Source organism: Nanorana parkeri, unplaced genomic scaffold (genome assembly GCF_000935625.1).
Source record: "Nanorana parkeri isolate BGI_ZX_2015 unplaced genomic scaffold, ASM93562v1 scaffold13, whole genome shotgun sequence".
Taxonomy (NCBI): Eukaryota; Metazoa; Chordata; class Amphibia; order Anura; family Dicroglossidae; genus Nanorana; species Nanorana parkeri.
In genome coordinates this window covers 4,082,518-4,103,438 of record NW_017306281.1, presented here as the reverse complement: position 1 = coordinate 4,103,438, position 20,921 = coordinate 4,082,518, and the positions used below count along the sequence as shown (strand labels likewise).

The 20,921-nt window shown below is 42.2% G+C and overlaps 1 protein-coding gene and 1 pseudogene across 1 annotated transcript; both read right to left on the bottom strand.

Annotated features, from left to right (window-relative positions):
- Positions 1–2,667: 2,667 nt before the first annotated feature.
- BRI3BP (BRI3 binding protein) lies at positions 2,668–20,432 on the bottom strand. Its single transcript, XM_018557620.1, has 3 exons — positions 20,241–20,432; positions 12,086–12,188; positions 2,668–3,155 (listed from the first exon to the last, which is right to left on the bottom strand). The coding sequence occupies exons 1-3, from the start codon at positions 20,430–20,432 to the stop codon at positions 2,737–2,739; spliced, it is 714 nt and encodes a 237-aa protein (XP_018413122.1). The 3' UTR covers positions 2,668–2,736.
- LOC108787911 lies at positions 5,680–6,772 on the bottom strand (annotated as a pseudogene).
- Positions 20,433–20,921: the final 489 nt, after the last annotated feature.

Below are 20,921 nucleotides of genomic sequence, written 5' to 3'. Positions count from 1 at the left end.
CTGCTCATCAAACCCTGAGAAAGATTTAAGCAGCAACACGTGTGGTGACATTCAGCTGCTAATATTTTAACCAAGTCAAAATCATTAACGAAACAATTCACCACTATATCATAAAGCCGCATATTAAAAGAAAGCATACCCAGCATAATCCTTTCATTAAAAAAACTAACTTGATATTTCTACAAAGTGTGGCACAACAGAAACTAGAGTGGCTACAGCACAGAGACTTGTCTGTACAGGAGATCATATATGCATACACTCAATGTGGTCCACGGCACAGTGTAGAAAGCACTTTGCACAAGCAGGAAACCGATTCTAATTTATAAAAAACACAACAGTAAACAACTCCTAATGATTTAAAAAATTCTATACCTTAAACACGTGTATATCTAAAAAGCACATCTAAAAACTCTTTCGAGAGCACAGAAATTAGACGTAGAGATACTGACAGCAGATTAAAAGATACTTTTTAGGCAGTGAGCTGCTTTGACAGATGCACATAATATTCACACTTTTCTTTTTTTTTTATATTTATCATTCTTCGGGAAATCCCATCCCAGCTGGGTTCAAATAGCCTCATTCTGGTACTACAAAAGTATAGGAAAACTATAAATAACTAAATAAAGGAGTTTTTAGGTAAGAAGTGCAAACATTTTTTTTTTCTCATACCACAATCTGTTGATGTAAATGCAATGTGTGAAGAACTATTATCTTAAAGTGACACTAATCTCAGGCGTTAAATCTTAAAAATGCATTCACGTAACCCATTAACAAAAATATAGATTAGTCTATCACTCGGCTGTAGATTCACAACTCATCTCTGAATTGGTGCCGACACTGTCCTTCCTTCTGGAGGGTGGCTACTTTTGTTCCCCATGGTCCCTATGTGCGCTGTAAAGTAGCCACAGCTCCAAGATCACTCTTGTGATGAACTATAATGTCAATACAAACTAGTAAACCCCATGTGAGACGAGTGAGTTTGGAGCTGTGGCTACTTTACAACACACACAGGGACGAAAAGTAGCCCCCCTCCAGAATGAAAGACCAGTGTCCGCACCAATTCAGAGATGATTTGAGGATCTACAGCTGAGTGATGCACACGTGAGATACACTTTTGTTAATATTTAAGGTACTTGAATGCATGTTTAAGGTTTAGCTCCCGAGTTTAATGTTACTTTAAGTATAATAACTCAGGACTTCTGTGTGCAAATAGATGACAAGAATAATTTACATCACTTTGGTTTGATTAGAGGCTATTGAAAAGTGGCTTTAATTCAACCAGTGACAACAATTGGCTAACATGTGAAATCTTTAAAGGCCAAATTGAGCCAAAACTAATATATCAATGCTTTGAATAATGGACTGCATCACCCACTGCATTCTTATGTCTTTTAGTAACTCCTGATCTAAGATTTCAAAGCAGTCTCTGTTCCTTCCCAAGAGGTCATAACAAAAAGGTGTCACTCTCTTGAAGCCTGACAATGTGAATATTTGTTTATTCCAACTTATGTATGGGAAATCCATTGCAGACACTTGACACCATGATTTGCCCTTGCACTACCTGCTGAAGTTAGGTGAAGCTGCTGGTAGTAATATCTCAGCACTGGAATCTTAAGGAGTTACAAAGTGCTAGCATATAAGTGAGCTTCTCAGCAACTACACAACTCTTACTTGGTGAGTCACTGACATGGAAAAAACATGTTCAGGTGTCAGGACAGAAGCTTGTTCTAGGTTGGTGACTCATGAAGTTGTCAGACAAGGCAAGAAATGACACTTCAAACACAAGTCAGCAACGACAGGTCACAAATTTCCATCCCAACAGATTACATTTAACAAATCAACTTTGGATGGACATGGCTTTGGAGAGACCACATATTAGGCCTCGTTTACACTACCAGCATGGAGGTGCAATATTGTTCAGTGTACTAAAATGCAAGTTGTAATGTTAAGAAATGTGCAATTTCTATGGTTAATGACTGTGCTAAAACTACAGTTATCCTTTCCCAACTTCATGGACATATGTACCTGCATTGTACCAAGAAGCAAGTACACATGTTTTGGGTTATTTATCTAGAAGCTACAACAGAAAGACATGGAAATCCCTTGTGGTCAATAGGGTCACCAGAAATAGTGTACCCATTGGAAGATTTCCCATCTATTCCTGTTCTTGTGACAACCCAAAATTTGGGATTTTCTTTGACTTTTTTTTTTTTTTCAGTGATAAAGGCCACCAGGCTGACATTGGATATTAAAGCACCTAAAAGCACATAAACTGAAGGTAATGTAAACCAAAATAAACACTTCTTTCTTGCTTCCTTTAATGTGCTTCTACATGCCAAGGATTATGTGTGCATAAAAGAAGCTTTAGTGCATCTCATGTGATCAGGTTTATCTGTCCTTACGTATGTCACCTGTTGGGGTGGCAAAACTGAAAGAGCCACATATAGCCACTTCAGGACAGATCTGACTCACAATAAAGTCATAACAAAAACAAACTGTAAGAAATTATGAAAATCTTAGTAAACTTTTAGCACTAATAACCTGTAATACTATTATTTTATTTAAAGCTAAACCAAAAGGTTTATTTAAAAATATGGGCACTGACGTTGTCACATGGCCAATCAAATTTACATTACGCATTTTTCTTTGCAAGAAATTACTTCAAAGAATTTGTTTCTGAACAAGAGTGTTTTATGTGCTAAACGGAGCTGGTGTAGGCTGAGGAACATGTGGTGATCATTGGTCATTGGCTCTATCCAGACTATCTATCACCCTTCCAAGACGGATATTTAATAACCGTATTTGGTTGTCCAAGTGATCAATTTTTTCTTCCAGGTTGTTGTTACTGTTCCTCCTCCAGTAAAGGCCGACAGGTCCAGTCACGAAATAGATGGCCACCACAAAACACAGAGGCAGCATGGCATGCTCTGGTTCGCCTTCATATTTCTGCAGGATGTACACGCAAGACAGTCCAAAGAGGAAAACTCGGACCAGCCAGAAGAATCGTCCAAATATCACATGGAGGATGTAGAAGAAGAATCCCAGGAACAGAGAAGCAAACCAGTAAGCCAGAACAACAGCCACCACCAGCATTAGAGCCCTGGTGGGGTTAGTGGCCACCATTGTTGGGCTAAAGTAGTGGGTAAAGTTGGCAGCTGGAAAACAAAATAAAAATAATATAAGGGTTACGTTACATATTAAATATTACACACAGAATAAATTAACCCCTTAATGACCAGAAATCATTAAAGCTTAGAACATTTTTACATTGCTTTGTGAGGATATATAAGGCTTTGATTTTGTATGCAGACTACAGACGAGGATGTGGGAAAACATATTTATGGTTATAGTGCACATAGCAAGTGTTTAATCACAATGTATTAGATCGAGGGAGAGAGAGGAGAGAGAGAGATCAAGGGAGAGGGAGGAAAGAGATCGAGGGAGAGGGAGGAAAGAGATCAAGGGAGAGGGAGAGAGAGAGAGAGAGAGAGAGAGAGAGAGAGAGATCGATCAAGGTAGAGAGATCAGTGTCTTCTGCAGGCTGGAAAAGTTTTTTTGTAAACAAACTTTCAGTGATCACTATGATTGGCTGTTAGGTTGATCACATAATCAGAAACCACACTGGTTCCCTATAGTTACAACCTATTGTCACGATCCACCCTGCTGCCTGATTAACAGCTGGTTCTGCCTCTGTAGAGGCAGAGGCAGCTGTGCTCTCCCTCTCCCTTCTCTGTTCCTGCAGTCAGAGCTGGAGGACTGGAGAGGGGAGGGGGGAATCCCTGCAGGGGGTGGTGACAGACAGTCATTGCTCTTGGCAAGGAGAAGATCGTGAACTGAGCGAACAGAGGTTTGTGATCGCTCAGTTCTCGAGCTATAGGGACGGCATGTTACAGCTGCAGTGTCACACGTCAGCTCTAAGTATTGGGATGAGTGTATTTCACTCATCCCATAGTTCTCTTTTAAGCTATTTCATTTTCTCCAACGCAACTTTAGTCTTATTTACAGTCACTTTCCTTAACTCAGACATTTGTCATAGCAAATAAGAACTATTTGACTTAGTCATATGGGTCGGAGCAATCTCCAAAAGTGTTGCATGGGTACATGAATCTAAGATTTCTCTAAAGCAGAAATATGCAGATGATGTTGTGTGAACAGGAATACTTCATAAACTGCCACAAAAGGAAATGTCATATGTCGTTTAAATGCCAAATCTACTCAACACTTGGTAGGATTTCCCAGGCAGGTGACATTGTATCTGGAAATATATTTATGACTTTATACGCCCATTCCCAGGCGTTCTCCCTTTTCCCAACATTGATTGTCCAAAACACATTTCTTCCACACAGCTTCCTTCCATTCTACCTTTGCTGTAGTAAAATAATAGAGCAGGGTGCAACAGACAAACCTCTCCAAGCTAGGTTGGTCATTTACATTTTGCACTTCTCTTCCTGGCCAGGCATTTGCTAGGTTTGCCTGCCGGTTAAAGCAGAACTCTGGGAAAATTAATCTTAACTCTTGCAGTGGGGCTACCCCCGTACTGCATGGATGAAGTGCTTGTTTTGGCCTGGGGAGAACAATAACAAAGTTAGACTCACCTGATCATCGAAGTGGGCCAGCTGTGATAGCGTTTCATTCAGCCTGTCTTTCCCTCTGCTGCAGCAATGGAATGCCCCTTAGCATTCTCACTTCCTATACACTTTGTATAGAATGTGATGCCTCACATGTGAGAATATAACTGTTATTTTCCTGCCTAGACCAAAGCGGTCTACCCCTACACTGCAAGGGTAAAGTAAAAAAAAAAAATCCCCGGAGTTCTTCTTTAACAACTTTAGGACCGTCATTGTAAAAAAACATCCTGTCCTGAAGTGGTCCTCATTTTAAACAACAGGCGATTGCTGTTTAAATACAAGCCCGTCGGATCGCTTGTACAGTGCGGCGCTGTGTGCCCTCCCTCCGCTAGCTTCCCGGGGCTCCACTGTCCCCCCGCGCGGGACCAGCATGGCGGGTCTTCCATGACTGATCAGAGAGAGATCAGCAGGCTTCCAGCCGCTGATCTCTACTCTGATCACTGGACCCAGAAGTGATGAGTAGTAAATCACTGCCGGTGTCACTGTGTACATTATCCGGGTCTTAGAGCCAGAAGAAGAAGCTGGTGAAGCAGATCTCTGCTACATCAGCTTCTCTGGGGTCCGTAGGTGAAATTAGACTCCTGATGTCTCCATAAAGAGGACCTGTCACATTATATTTGCTATTACATGGGGGCTTCTTAGCCCCCTATTGATAGCAATTAAGTTGAGTGTAAAAAAAAAAAAGAAGTTATATAATGAAATGAACATTAAAAAAAAACAACATTTTTTTAAAGTTCCCAGTCCCCCACGTGCACGCAGATATAACGCAAACACGCGTCAGGTGCGCCTATGTGCAAAAACAAAACATATGCCACACGTTACACATCGTCGCCAACGTTGGAGTGAGCGCAATAATTCTAGGGCCATCAATCACTGGAAACACTAAACTGATGAGCACTAAAAGCTTTTAAAGCGTCACCTATGGGAAAATTTGGGTATTGTAGTTTATTGCGGTTTCACCGATGCACGCAATGTTAAGGTTTGACATGTTTTGTATCTATTTACCCGATGTGACCCCGTCTTTTTTTTGGGCATTTAAGATAACTATTTTCTCATATACAGCTTCAACTACATTCTGAATACATGTTTGTTATCACAGATTGCAAGGTGCTTGAGGTTGCTGCTTCCAAACAAAATTGCAGAGAATGTCAAAACAACATACATCTTATTCATAAAACTGAAAGAAAGGCCAAAAAATATATCAGTCCATTTCATGGTAACGAGTGCTTCTCCTCCCATGTCCTTGGAAAAGTGCGAGAAATCCCCACCAGCTATTCTTACACACAAAAGAAGAAAAAAAAAAAAAAGCTACAAGATCTACATGTCCACTGCAGGTCACTCTTCATCTGAGGAACTCTGGTCAAGAGTGTAAACCATAAACAAAACTTCTGGACGTGCTGGTACGCAGGGGTGCCCGGGACGCACAATCTCAAAGCCCAGAAAGCTAAATGTCTTCATAAGCGGACCTCTGTCTTCACGGCCCTTTCTAAAGCAGATAAAGACATATCTGACTTTCATCTTTTCTTCTGCAAACTCTAGAAGAGCCAGTAACCCTTCTTTGCTTCCATCAGCTAGAATGCCCTCAGGGATTTCCACAAAGAGGCTCTGGTTTGACAGCTTGGCCTTCCATGAAGATTCTTTCACGTCAGTGACCTTATAATGAAAGTGGATAAGGCGGGGCTTCCCATCATTCCCCGGGAGATCCTGAGAAACCGTAAGCTTCTCATCCTTATATATCACAGCTGGGAGTGCAGGATCCCTGCTGTCCCCTCGCCCACCGGGGATCTTCAACAGTGGGTGAGGGGCATCAGGAGCACCACAGAGGCCCGGGAATGAGGTGCCTGCAGCACTGGAGTTGGGGACTGCTACTCAAAGGGAAGATGGTACTCTCCTAAGGGTCCATCATTGTCCCCGCGCCGTGTTCCGCTCTCCTCTATGGACTGCTCGGTATTGCTGGGCCCGAACTCTTCGCTCCTTCCCTATACCCGTCCTGCGCTCGGGCGTCAGTAAGTGAGTCTCTGGTAAGTACGCGTTTTCCTTGTTGTCCTAGTCACACAGAACACCCGCATCCGGCCCCTCCGCTGTTCTCCGGTGCTGACTACCGTACGCCGCACTCTACCTCCCGTCAGCAACTCCGAACCGTGACCCCGTCTTTTATATTTTAACCAAAAAAAAAAATTGATAATATATTCTGTTTCTGTGCACTAAATTTCACTTTAGTGTATTTTATCCTAAAACTACTGGGTTGATAAACATTTGCGCAAATACCATGCGACATAAAAAATTGCAACTAGCATTTTTTTTTATTCTGCAGGGCCTCTGCTTTCAGAAAATATATCATTGTTTGGGGGTCTGAAGCTGTTTTCTAGCCAAAAATTCAGATTTCATCATGTGTGTGCAAATGTCAGAAATTGCTCTGGCCAGGAAGTGGTTAAATTGGTTCCTGAATTCTGCATTACTGTGTCCAGCCCAGAGGAAGTACATAATATTCCTGCCCTTGCAGTTTGAGTTTACCACATGATAATCCTGCTGGCAGAAGGCAATTATTTATGCTCTGGCCTGAAAAAACATGTTCCACTCATCATGTGATACTTCTCTAACAGTAAATAAAATGGTAAAGCTATGCCAAGCAAAATCATATCAAATATGGCCGGGTAAAGGGGAACTCTTAAAGGGTTACAACTCTGTTAGATTTGATTTTTGGTATTGGTGCAAGGCTGTTACAATGAAAAGGTTTGGGATGCTCTAACTCACTTGCAGTAATAGATCTGTGTGACCTTGCCTTCATATTGGTGTTTTCAACATACTCCAGACTCCACCCATTTTAGGAGTAGTTGGGGGCTGAGGATGTGATCCAGTGCCCCCATGTGCTGGAATCATGGCACAGAGAAATCCGATTTGTTGTGAACTAAACTTTGTAGACTTGGGCTTCAGTTTGTATTGGAGCTGGGTGTACAGCAAGCTTTTAGAAAGCACTTGTCAAGCTTTCACAGCGAGCTTCATGCAGCTTGCTTGAATCCTAAAGCATCCATCAGCTCCAGTTCAGGGACGTTAAACACACAATGTAAGTGCTGCCGGTCACAAATTGCTATATTCCACATTTTAGGCGTGCAAATTACTTAAAACACCCAAACATTATATATTTTCAGAAAGCCAAGACCCTATAAAATAAAATGCTGGCAGTTGCAAATGTTTATGTTGCACAATATTAGCGCAACCCCTTATCAAACACCCAAATTTTGTGAAAAATGCACTTAAATGGCTCCGAAACACAATAAACGACCCCTTTTTTGAATACAATATAAAAGATGAGGTTACAATGAGTAAATCGATAACCAACATGCCCAGGTTACAAATTGTGTGCGTCCATGAAAAAATTCAGTACCCCAAAAAGTCCATCGATGACGCTTTCAAAGTTCCCACAGGTCATCAGTTTAGAGATATCCAAAAATACTGGCCTTAGAATTATTGTTCTCACTCCGGTGTGCGCGGCGATACCCAACATGTGTAGCGTGATCATCTTTTTCATATGTAGGCGCACCCGACTTTACTTTATTTACTATCACATAGGGGGGCTTACAACACCCGTTCACCAGCCCGTAGAAGCGATCTGGCAGCAGAGTCACCAGAATCGCTTCTATTGTAAAGCCGACAGTCGGCTTTACAAGTTTTAACAGAGTCCAGTCTGTTTAAACAGCCCTGACACCAGTGACATACACTGCTGCTCTCTCTCCTTGTGCATGGTGACTGGTCCTGTATCCTTCCCCCTCCTATAATTTCTTGCAGGCAGCCTGCAGAGGGTGGGGCCTGATGGGCCCCTCTCACAGCTCTGCAACCTAGTGATGGTGATACTACTACTTTCTCAAGGCAATATCTGGGTTCGCAAAGGCATTTGGTGCACACAACGTGGATTTTTTTTGTTTGTTTATATTGAGAAATATATTTAAATAATTTTTTAATGCATAGAGTTCATCTTTAACTACTGAACCTTACTGAAAACCTGCAAAAAACCTTGCTGATCTTGCCAGAAATTCCTCTGTCCTCTGCACACTTCCTAATTAAAAAGCCCTCCTAGGTCTCATCTTGGACCACAGAAGAAGGAGAAGTTGTGGCTTAGTGAGAGAGGGGGTTACAGGTATGGTGGTGAACAGGAAGGGTGCAGTCCATGTTGAGGTCTCTCCCTCTCCTCTCATGATGCGAGAGGAAAGGGAGAGAATGCTGCACACCACATCCATCGTTTACATTTTGTGACAGCTGTGATTGATCACATCGATCACATGGTACAGAGCCAATTCTATTGGCTCTGTACCTTGTTTTGCGAACTTCGCTGTCCAATGGACAGTGTGTTCACATAGAACTCCTCGTGCGCGTGCTAGGAGGCGCACCACACAAGTATGGTGACCCACAATGCAGTGCGAGCCGTCCGTCTGCTCATACACAAAGGGCGGACAGCAAGAGGTTAAAAAGATCATTCATACTGAAATGTGCATGTATTGGAGAGATGTATTACTTAGGTTTTTGTTTATTTTGCCTTGATATACACTTTAGTGCCACCAAACTGAAGGGTAATGTAAAGCCTTCAAGAAAGCTACTAGAGACTTTCTAAAAGCATTGCAAATGCTATGTAAAAGCTTGTTGCACACCCTGTTCTCATACAAGCTGGAGCCCAAGTGTCTATACAATACCCAATCTTTACAATCAATGTGACCAGTTCACACCTTACTCCCTATGATCAGACTAGGTATGTCACCAATAGAGGGTAATTTTAAGCACTTCTGACCATAGAACGTGTTTGTTATCACACACAGACAGACATTTTACTTGTTAGGGCTAGTTCACACCAGAACTGCGTGCGTCTGTACTCTGTAGCATTTTTTCTGACAGGACCGGAACGCAGACATTGATGTGCCACACATTCCCATGCGGTCGATTTCACTGCGGCCAGAGGGCGTGACTGCGGTGCCATTGAGTTAAATGCACTGCCACGCCCCCTCCCTCCCAAACACAAAGTGAGCAAGCCGCAATGCGTTCCAGTGCGTTCCGGCCCCAATTGGGCCTGAACGCACTGTGGCTGGTGTGAACTAGCCCTTAGACTTTTACTTTTTAAAGAAGAGATAGTAAGGACTATATTGCCATACATGTTCCACAATGAATCACCTGCCAAGTCATAGCAGGACTACAAGGTCAGGCAAATATTTAAACTCCCACTTCTGGAGATACATCTGGCTGCACTTTCCTTGGCTTCCTGGGGCTACTATAAAAGGTCAACAAAGTGCTTCCTTTGACAGCACATCTTGGGCTTTTCCTCTAAACCTCCTACCATAGTTTTTTATCTACAAAAGCAAAGTGCAGTACACTAGGGCCTCCCAGGCGTTGTGTGACCCGAAGCGGACGCCAGGTGACACCATGCTGGGGCGTCATCACACATGTGCGCGATATCATTGTGCAAAGTCGTCACACGCGCATATCTGTTGGCGCCGAACTTGGTGATGGATCCCGGCAAAGAGAGGAGGGGACGTTCACCCGGTGGGATAAGGTATGCCGCCGGGTCCCCTCCTCTCTCATGCTCTCGGTCCATACCCTAGTGGCCAGCTTTTCAGAGGGGTGACCATTTTAGTGTCATCTCCTCCAATGATCTCAACCGTTGTGGGCCGCACCCCATGCACCCTCCTTGTGACGCCACTGGCAGATCAGCAATACAAGCAGAATTTGCAAACTCAAGCTTGTTTCAAACATAGGCTGTACCACAACTGAACAAGAGAGTTGTTTTGAATGTTATCAATTTTAAAAGGAATCTTGGGACAGGCATATGGGACCCGCCACTACCAACTTTTAAAAGTGAAAATGCTTTTGCTTTACTTAATGGGCTGATTTACTAAAGGAAGAGAGACTGTTCACTTTGCATATCAGCAAATTAGGTGAAGCTGTGTTCACTTTAAATACCCAATCAACTACCAAAAATCCTGTTTTTTTTATCCCCCTTGTACACTATTGGGCATTCAAACTGAGCTTCACCTTATTCATGAACATTCACTTATTTTACTAATTATATAGTATATTTATTTATGAAGAGTGAATGTGACATTCACCAAACATTATTGCAGGCATATCTTCATGGTGCATGTGTTTTAAATTACATAGTGATTGATTAACCTGCACTTAATGTTTGGCGAATGTCACATTCAATGCTTTGTAAATATACCTTCATGAGTCACTAACACTACAATAATGGTGGCTACCATATTTCTGTCCAGCATGACCTCAATGCTTTCTGAAATGAAACCATAATATCCCACTGCCCGTTAACTTTAGATGTTAGTGTACGTTCACACCACATGCAGTGCGTTCCGGTCCGATTCTGACCGGAACGCACTGCATCGCATTGCGGCCGTCTCACTTTTTTGTGGGGCAGGAGGGGGCGTGACGGGCCATTGAAGTGAATGGCACAGTAGCCACGCCCTCTGGCCGCAATGCGATCGCCCGCACGGGATCGCAAGGCACATTGTGCCTGCGGTCTGGTCCGATGCGTACAAAATGCTGCAAGCATTGCGCATCGCGGCCGGAGGACGTGGCTACGGTGCCATTCACTTCAACGGCCTGCCACGCCGCCTCCTGCCCCACAATTGATTGGAAGACAGCTGGTTGGTTTCTTAGAGTGTCAGGAGTTCCATCCAACAAGATTTACCCCATGTCAAGGTTTGGGACAAAGCCCAGGACAAGTCAAATAAACTACACCAGGGTTAGGCAACCTCAGCACTTCAGATGGTGTGGAACTACAAGTCCCATAAGGCATTGAAGGCCTCTGACAGCTACAGGTATGACTCCCAGAAGCATGATGGGATTTGTATTTTCACTACAATTGTTTTAATAGACCCGTGATCATGAAAGCATGTACCGTGGACCAGTTTGTGTGATGCGATTCTGGTATGCTGCTGGTTGCTCTGGCTGCGAGGGTCTACGGCGAGCCTAAGTTAATGAAAACTATTTACTAATGGAGTTGAGAATCTTCACACAATCAGTGGTGTGAATATGCAAGTCAAGTGAAAAGCAAATTCCTGTTTACTTTTTTTCCATCTGCAGTGCACACAGTTGGATGATTAAAGTGAATAGTCACATCATTTAAACGATTCTTAAATCCTTGAGTAAAATTTGCCCAAATGTATTCCACGCAAAAGCTGGACACCAGAAAGGCTACACACACAAAAAAAATCACGTTCCCTTTCCTGACTATGCCAACTACACAGTTTCTACAGCTGTACATTTTAGAACTGGAGAATGGACTGTTTTCAGGGAACAGTAAAGGCACATCCGAATCAAAGCGCTGAGCCATAAGTGGATGCTTTCTGTGGCATGAATCAGTCCACCAAGGCAGGACAAAGCATTGCAGAAATATCAGACACCGCTTATCTAGAATATTTTAGCAATGCTTACAGACATGCTTTAAATAACTCACTCACCATCAATTCCCAGTACATCAAGCAGGTCTGTCCATATTCTCCATAACGTGTCCACCAAAACATCTACTCCATACACAAACCTCTCTGTCAGCCGTGAGAAGAACTATTAGAAGGAAACAGAAAGCAGTTAGTAGAGTGACCAAGGCATAAGAGCATAATTAGTTTCATGGCCTATGTTGCGATTTAAAATGCTTCAGCATAAGGCATGTTATTATAATTCAACCAAACTCACACAGACATCTTAGATTTGGCAAAACATGGAGGACATTGTGCATTCCCAAGGAACAAATTTAACATGGGCATCTAGAGAGAAACATAAAAACTCCACCGATATGGTGGTATTAGCACAGGCTCGGCAAGGATAGCTTTACGAGTGTGGTGCAGCAGTGGCATTAAATTGTTGCTCACCATATTTCAAAAGCCCATTATGTGCAGCGGCATACATATCTGTGTCAATATTCATGAGGACTAAACGTCCAGATTTACTATGACCCATGAAAGCAGGTACTGTATTCATGTTGCAGTCTTGTCAACGCTATCCCTAAACAGATACTTAATTCAACATATTGAATTGTAAGATACCAAGTTAGCAAACTCATAATAGCGTGCTACCCTGTATGCTTAGATCAGTCATGTGACTATTATTCGCCTGCCAAAGTGGAAATGGCACTTTCTGTAGTCTCTACGCTGTGTAACGTATGTTATATTCCCTCTGTGATGTGTATCCTGAGTTCTAAATATGTGCACTGTAAATGCCCCCCCTCTACACCTCCAGGTAACACTATCACTCCAGAGTCAATGGACACAAGTGTGGGGGCACAGGAAGTAACATCATGCTAAACTTACAGGATAACGAATTTGAAAAATTTTGGTCACACACATGCAAGGCTATACGCCACAAAATGGACTGCAAAATCATAAATGACGGTCATTACATCATTAACAATGCTTCCAAAGGTGTCATTCCCTGGCTAGAGCTTGCCTAGACTTTGGAAACAATGGGTGGTGGTAGAACTGGTTCCCACCTCCATATACTAGATCATCTGGCTATCACACAAATGCAGCACACATTTAAAAGGTAATGTTAACTAACTGTCCCCTTGAGCAGAAATTCTCAGACATGTCAGAAGATCTGTGTGCTTCTAAATGCAGAGGTTCTCAGTACAGGGCTGTGCATAAGTCCCATACCCATGTAAACAATGGGATTTGCCTACATACCCGTACACCCAGCCTGTCATTAAGCTGTACAGTCTGACTGCACACAGCTGTCACTCCCAGCAAGAGGAATACACCAGGATGTGCAATGTATGGCCCTTTTGCGATCGTGAACAAGAGCCCTAAAACAGAAACTTTTTTTATTATTAGATCACATTATTATTACATCATCGTTTTTGTAGATCTTTGAATTAAGAAGAGCATGGTGTTAGACATGTTAGGACTGTATGTACAGCTTTTGAATGAACAGTATGAGCAGGATGTTTATTAGATAATTGACTACAACGTATGCGATTCAGCAGAAAATTATAAGATGCATAGCAGTATCAGGTCATCAGTCTCGACAGAGGGATACAATTTACACAAAAAGTAGCGGCTTGCTTTCTGGTCACTAAGGGGTCTATTTTTAAACGTTTACATCCAAGATTCACATTTCTAATTTGATTCAGTGTGGGATTTCTGGGGGAAAGTTGTGTGAACCCTGTGTAAAAAGATTTGTAAAATAGACCCCTTAGTGTCAATTTTTTTTCTTTGGTAGCCATCTTGGAGACAGACATCAAATGGTGATTTGATAGCACATACAGTGACTTACTTTGGCTGCCATCGGCTTTTAATGTGTGGTTTGATGACATACCCACAGGAAAAGGCCGTTTCCTTTTTGTATCTTCCTTCACAAATATTTGAGGTGTCAAAGTAGGAAATTGTAACAGCTAAACTTTCTCAAAGCTCCTAGCAAGGACTATGGGGAAAAAAATGTAACCCTTTCACTGCTGGGCCTCTCTCTCCACTTTTACCTTAGATGGCTGAAATTTTGAACATTTTACACTTTATCACGTTCCACTATTTTCAACATACGGCTTTGACATGTTTGTGAAAGGGACACCGCTCACATTCTTATGCCCAAACTCATCGGTCCTTTCCAAAAAGCCAGGTGCAGGCCAACAGAGGTACGCCATGGCTGTCCAATATAACTTTGCAATCCAATATATGTTAGGCTCTCAACAGCCAGGACCTCGATGTAAAATATCCCAGCAATAGTACATTATTGTATAATGTTGTACTATTGCTGGCATTTGTTGTATTCCTATATAGCTGGTGGTATACTGCATTTCGCCGTATTATCATTATACAGCGCACTGTAGAGGACTACAAATCCCAGCGATAATAAATGATATACAGTGCAATGCAGAATAACGCCAGCTACAGAGGACTACAAATCCCAGCAATAGTACATTATAGTATAATGTACTATTGCTGCATTCCTCTATAGCTGCTGGTATTCTGCATTGCGCCGCTGTATAATGTACTATATTGCACACCACACTTTTTTTTTTACTTCCACCGTGCCAAGCTTGCTCCTGTGATGGACTACAATCGCAATAGAAACTAGTAGTCCATCACTGGAGCCTTTTTTTTTTTATCCGATTAACCGATTAATCGAACTTAATAATCGGCCAACTAATCGATTATGAAAATAATCGTTAGCTGCAGCCCTAATGTAAAAAGTTTATTCCCCGGAATCTAAAACGTTATAAGCATAACAAGATCCACAGTGTGGCTTTACATACATTGGATTACAGCTTTAAGTTTGTGAAAGACCCCTAAAATATACATTTTCTGAAAGCACAGGCCTGATGGAATAAAAAGATGGTCCTGCGATTTTGTACAACCCAAAATGGTTGGGGAAATGTTTATCAAAACATTATTTTCCATAAGAATGCCCAATCCGCAGTGCCATGTGTGCACAGTGTTGGTGTGCCTTGTGATATCACAATGCATGACATTACAATGTGCAGCAACATACTGCCACATAGAGAGATGAATGTAAGTAATCTGAAAAAATAAAAAACACAGGCACTGTGATGCACTGTAAAAACTTACCACAGTGCATTTACTCACTGGAGCGTGTGAGTTATGTGCACCAACAGGCCATTAATGTGTTGGAGCACCGCAGTGTACCAACACACACAACAAGGATTACCACAAAGCACATTTGTACGTTATGTCTGTGTGTGTAATTGTGTGTGAAGAAAGTTATTTCTGTTTTGGCTTTTTTTTTTTTTTAACAGTACTGTCACCAGGGGTCTTAACGGACCCCGGATGTTTATCTTTTGGGTTACAGAAAGATTGAGTCCCCTATCTCCTTTACCCTACTGCACAGCACTTAATACTGAACAAGAAAGTGCTCAATAAAGAGCACTACGACATTAATTCCCAAACTTTTCCCAATTTCCCGCTCACCATCCCGATCAGATCCGATTTCCCTCACTGTGTGCCCGCAATATGATCCCCTCTGCAACACGCTGTCTCTGCTGGTACAGGCAGGGGGGGAACAGCAGGGAGACATTAGGCATAAACAGACAGCAGGAGGACACAGAGAGATTGAGGACACAGAGCAAGGAGGCTCAGTAACAAGCAGGGCAAAGAGCAGGCCAGCAGTAGTGGCTGCGATCAGTTGCTTATCAGATGCTGATCACAGCTATTTATTAGTCAGCAGAGTCTTGGGAACCCTTCTGTTATAAATTCATGGTTGAGAGTTATTATAAACTTTCAAGCAACCAGAAACTACAGTTAACGGGACCTACAGATCCTCATAGGTGTCGGATAACTGGGAGTTTACTGTAGTTAAGTTCCTTAATTTGATTGGTATCAACCTCTTGCAGCAGGACAACGACTCCAAACATACAGCCAATGTCATTAAGAACTATCTTCAGGGTAAAGAACAAGGAGTCCTGGAAGTGATGGTTTGGTCCCCACAGAGCCCTGATATCAACATCGAGTCTGTCTGTGATTACATGAAGAGACAGAGTAATTTGAGGCAGCCTACATCCACCGAAGATCTGCGGTTAGTTCTCCAAGATGTTTGAAACAACCTACCTGCTGAGTTCCTTCACAAACTGTGTGCAAGTGTACCTAGAAGAATTGATGCTGTTTTGAAGGCAAAGGGTGGTCACACCAAATACGGATTCAATTTGGATTTCTCTTCTGTTCATTTACTTTCCATTTGTTACTTGATCAAAATAAACTATTTACACTTTTATGTCTGAAAGCATTCTTACTTTACAGCATTTTTTCACACATGCCTAAACCTTTTGCACAGTACTGTATAAAAGATTTATATTAAACAGAAGAATAATAATAATAATAATAATAATGATAATAATAATAATAATAATAATAATAAATAATAATAGTAACAAAACAGGAATAATAACAAGAAATATAACTATTATTTTTTTTTTTTTAAATACTTAAAAAAACAATATACTCTGCAATTAAAGTCTCCTTGGCATGACCTGTATTAAATATTTGTAACTGAAAGATTAATAAATAAATACATTTGAGAACTTGATTTAACCCAAATCTACTACGTTTCCCTTTAAACGGAGTAAAAAAAGGCAGAACGAGTATTAAATGGGACTTTTTGAATGGGAAGAAAGGAGGTGCTAAGCATGATTTGCCATAAACTATTTTCTTCTAATCCTAGCTTAATTTATTAAGCCTTTAAGAGGCAGTCACAACTCATGTTTTCATTAGAACACTGCAGGGAATGTCTATTATATTTTTAGCTAGATTGGGCAGTAATCACCTCATGGCTATATGCATCTATAACATAAACCAATACATAATTTAAAATGACTAAACTAGCTATAGGCAGGCAAAGCAAGCACACAGAGGTACCTGCATTTAAGTCCCCGCATCTTCTTAAGTGCCCCAAAAATCCAAAACCCCAAAGCATTTAGCTATGCGTCTAAAAACCTCAATTCCTTTATGCATAACCAAAGCTTTTTACTTCTTTTATTTGGAGTCTGGGATAGAGTGCAGAAGAGTTAGAACTAGGGATGCACCGATATGTCGGTCGAAAATGGCACTTTTGGCATTATGTGCCATTTTCTGGCTGATACAGCGGTGCATCCTATTCTCTGTGACAGGTGGCCGAGTGCTGCGGGAGAAGTGCGCTGTGAGCGGAAGGCGTTTCTCCTCCCCACATCGCTCAGCCTCCTGTCACAAATGGGGCGAGCAGTGTGTGGGGGCGGAGACAGCCAGCGCTGTCACAGGAGGCTGAGCTCTGATCGCTCAGCCTCTTGCGACAGCATTGTCAGGAAAGAGAGCAAGTACAAACACTCAGATATCAGTGATCGCTGAGTGTTTGTACATAATTGGAGGACATGGTATGTTTACTGTATCCTCAATTATGAATGAATGGGAAGTGATCTACATCATCTCCTGTTCATTCATGACTGTGGTTATAGTAAACACACTCTGTCCTCATGTTATAAATGAACAGGAACACTCAGTATAGAGGATTCCTGTCCATTGATAACAGGGGCTGCAGAAAAAGAGATTGTGTCCTCAATCTCTTTTTCTATTTTAAATGGGAAATATCAGGGGTCGGTTTAGACCCCTGATAATTTTCCCAAAGCCCCTAAAAGTAAATGTAAAAAACAACAATATTAAATTAAAAAAATGAATAAAAATAAAAAAAAACTCTTTTAAAAAGTTTATAAAAAATAAAATTTTTCCAAATAAGTTAAAATAGAAAACATTTTCGGTTTTAGCCTGACTTTTTTAAATTTCGGTTTCGTTTTTGAAATTTTCATTTCAGTGCACCTCTAATTAGAACACTATCACTGGGTGCGGGAGGAACTCATAATTTTATGGCTAAAACTGGAAATGGAGTAGAAGAGATATCTTCTTCCAGTAAAAGTCATCAGAGGTGGTATTTACACTCCCAACAATGTCTCTAAAGACATGTAGTGCAGGGAAATAAAAACCTGACTGTTTACACCCTCCCTAGAGTATGCAGAACTACATAAAAGGTTTACCTGGAGTTGTCCTTTAAGGTCAGGGCTCTGGCACTTACCCTTCTGCACCTTGCTACGGTTGCATCATTGTGAGGGGCAGCCTCAATGAAAGATACTGATGTTCATGAAGGGGTAGGCCAGAGCTTTGACTTCACAGCTGAAGTCAATATTTGAATAGGTCCTGGGCCCCCAAGACACTTGCTCAGACATCAGAAGGCATGTGTGACCACCTCTAGGGGCCTGTTTTTCAGATCTGTTTACACTTTCAAAGCTCATGCAAATGGGCATTTCGTTTTTCATAGGATCTTGCTGGCAGCAAGAAAAAAAAATAAACTTGTCTGTGTTGCATCTGAACTAACATACTCACCATATATGTCAGTATGGGCTGAATTGTACTGCCGCTGCTCAGGGAAGACATATAATCAGTGTGTAAACAGCAGACCGAGCCACTGACTACACACTATGCCTTCATTCATTCTGAATGCCAAGGACATTCTGTGTATGTGCCGCCATTACAAGAACGACCTACTGAGGGATGTAAACATCGATAGTATGTAATCAGTAGGCACTGCCCACCAATTACACACCAGACCTTCAGTCATTCTGAATGCCCAAGGACATTCTGTGTATGTGCCGCCAGTACACGAACGACCTACTGAGGGATGTAAACATCGATAGTATGTAATCAGTAGGCACTGCCCACCAATTACACACCAGACCTTCAGTCATTCTGAATGCCCAAGACATTCTGAGCATGTGCCGCTGGTGCATGAATTACCTTTTGAGGGACGCAAACATCAACAGTGTGTAATCAGCAGTGCCCAATGATTACATGTTATACTTGCATTCTGCACATATGCCACTGCTGAATGAATGATTCATTGATGCGGAGATATAGAGGTCAATAATGTGTAATCAGCAGCACTGGCTACAGATTGTTGATATCTACATGTAGGCCCAGAAGGAGCAGCAGTGGTGGCCAATAGGGTCCCCAAACCTTTGCATCCATGCAATGTAAAATATGATAGCAGTACTGTGGACGCAGAACGCAGCTCCACATTACATAGCATTTCACAGCTGTGTGCACGGGCCCATAGCATATAATATAACTGCATTCAGATCCACAGAAAATGTACACATCATGGATCAGAACACACTGGGGGGAATTTATCAAAACTGGAGCAGAGAAAATCTGCAGCAGCTGTGCCCAGCAACCAATCAGTGCCTCTGTTTTATTTTCAACTCTCAACTGAACAAATTGAAGATAGAAGCTAATTGGTTGCCCTGGGCAACTGCTCCAGTTTGTCTGCTCCAGTTTTGATAAACCCCCCCACAGTGTATTTGTGCCCATGAGAACAAAATACTGCAGGTTTATTTAGTGGGAAAAGCCACCCCAAGACAGCTGCTTTCTCATTCAAACCAGTAAAAAAGCATATATTTAGGCCAGGTTCACACTAGGGCGATCCGAGACCGCGAGGATGGCGGCATGGTCACTGAATCGTACACTGCCGCCGATCGCGCTGGCAGAGCCATTATTTTCTAATGGCACCCCAGTGGCACTATGCAGATTGTGCGGTTTCCTGCCGTGATACCACCCATGCAATCGTGGTTCAAATAAACGCCTGATGCGTGGCTCAAAAAGGAGGTACATGTACCTTCTTTCAGCGATTGCCGAGTGGATATAACCCCATTAAAATCAATGGGGACGTGCGGCAATCGCTGTGTGCAATCGTGCACGATCGCACGCGTCCTGGGATTGCCGATATCTGAACCTTGCCTCAAATAAAGCAAACCAGTAAGTAAATTGGATGTATGGTGCACACAGGCTGCATGCAAACAAACCATTTCAAGGCAATTACAACATGCACGAAGGACACAGATCCCCAGTTACAGTGTATTGCATCAAGATGATTATCAAAGCAAGGAAGGACTGTGTGCACAACATTCAACCACAGGCCAATCAGTATTGACACACGATATATATATATATATATTATATATATTTTTTTTTATTACACACACACACACACACACTTGTGTATAGGATGTATGGGGGGTGACCCACAGCGCTGTATATGAGGAGAGGGAAGGTGATGAAGCCATGTGCTGAGCCCTCCTGCTCCCTCCATACCCACCTTCTGCACGGCTCTGACGTTCTCCTCCCCGAACACATTGCTCATGGTCTGGTAGAAGCCGGTGGCCGCTTTGCGGAATGAATTGTTCTGCTTGTCGTGTCCCCGGTTCCGGGTGGCCTGGACACACAGAGTTCCGGTGAGGAGCAGTATGACGATGAGCACACCGGGCAGTCCGGAGCACAGACGAGCCATGTTCAAGCAGCAGAAGACGTCTTCCTAGGCGTTGTGATACAATGTATTAACCGCCTCCTCCCAGCACCGGAAGAACTGCATCCCCTCCTCCTCCTCATCATCATCATCCTCCTCCCTCATCAGCAGCTCTAACAGACTCTCCAGACTTTGTATTCAATAATCATTCATGTCTTTAAGAAAATCCTTCTCTTGTGACTCCTTTGTGGATGGCTATACTGGCAGCCTCATAGTTCAGTCTTCTCTGACTGGATATAGAATTAGACATAGAAATTTCCTTTCCTTCCAAATGGAAATTCCTATGAATTGTGTTTAACACTAAACTAAACCAGGACTAAGATGACTGTGCTGTACTACTGACTGACTGTACTGAAAGAACGATGTGGGCTATCGGATGTTGTCTGATTGTCATAGTCATACTCTGGCTTCAATACTTCCTCAACTATTAGCTATGGTCATCAATAACATTCTAATCAATAGCATTTGTCAGAA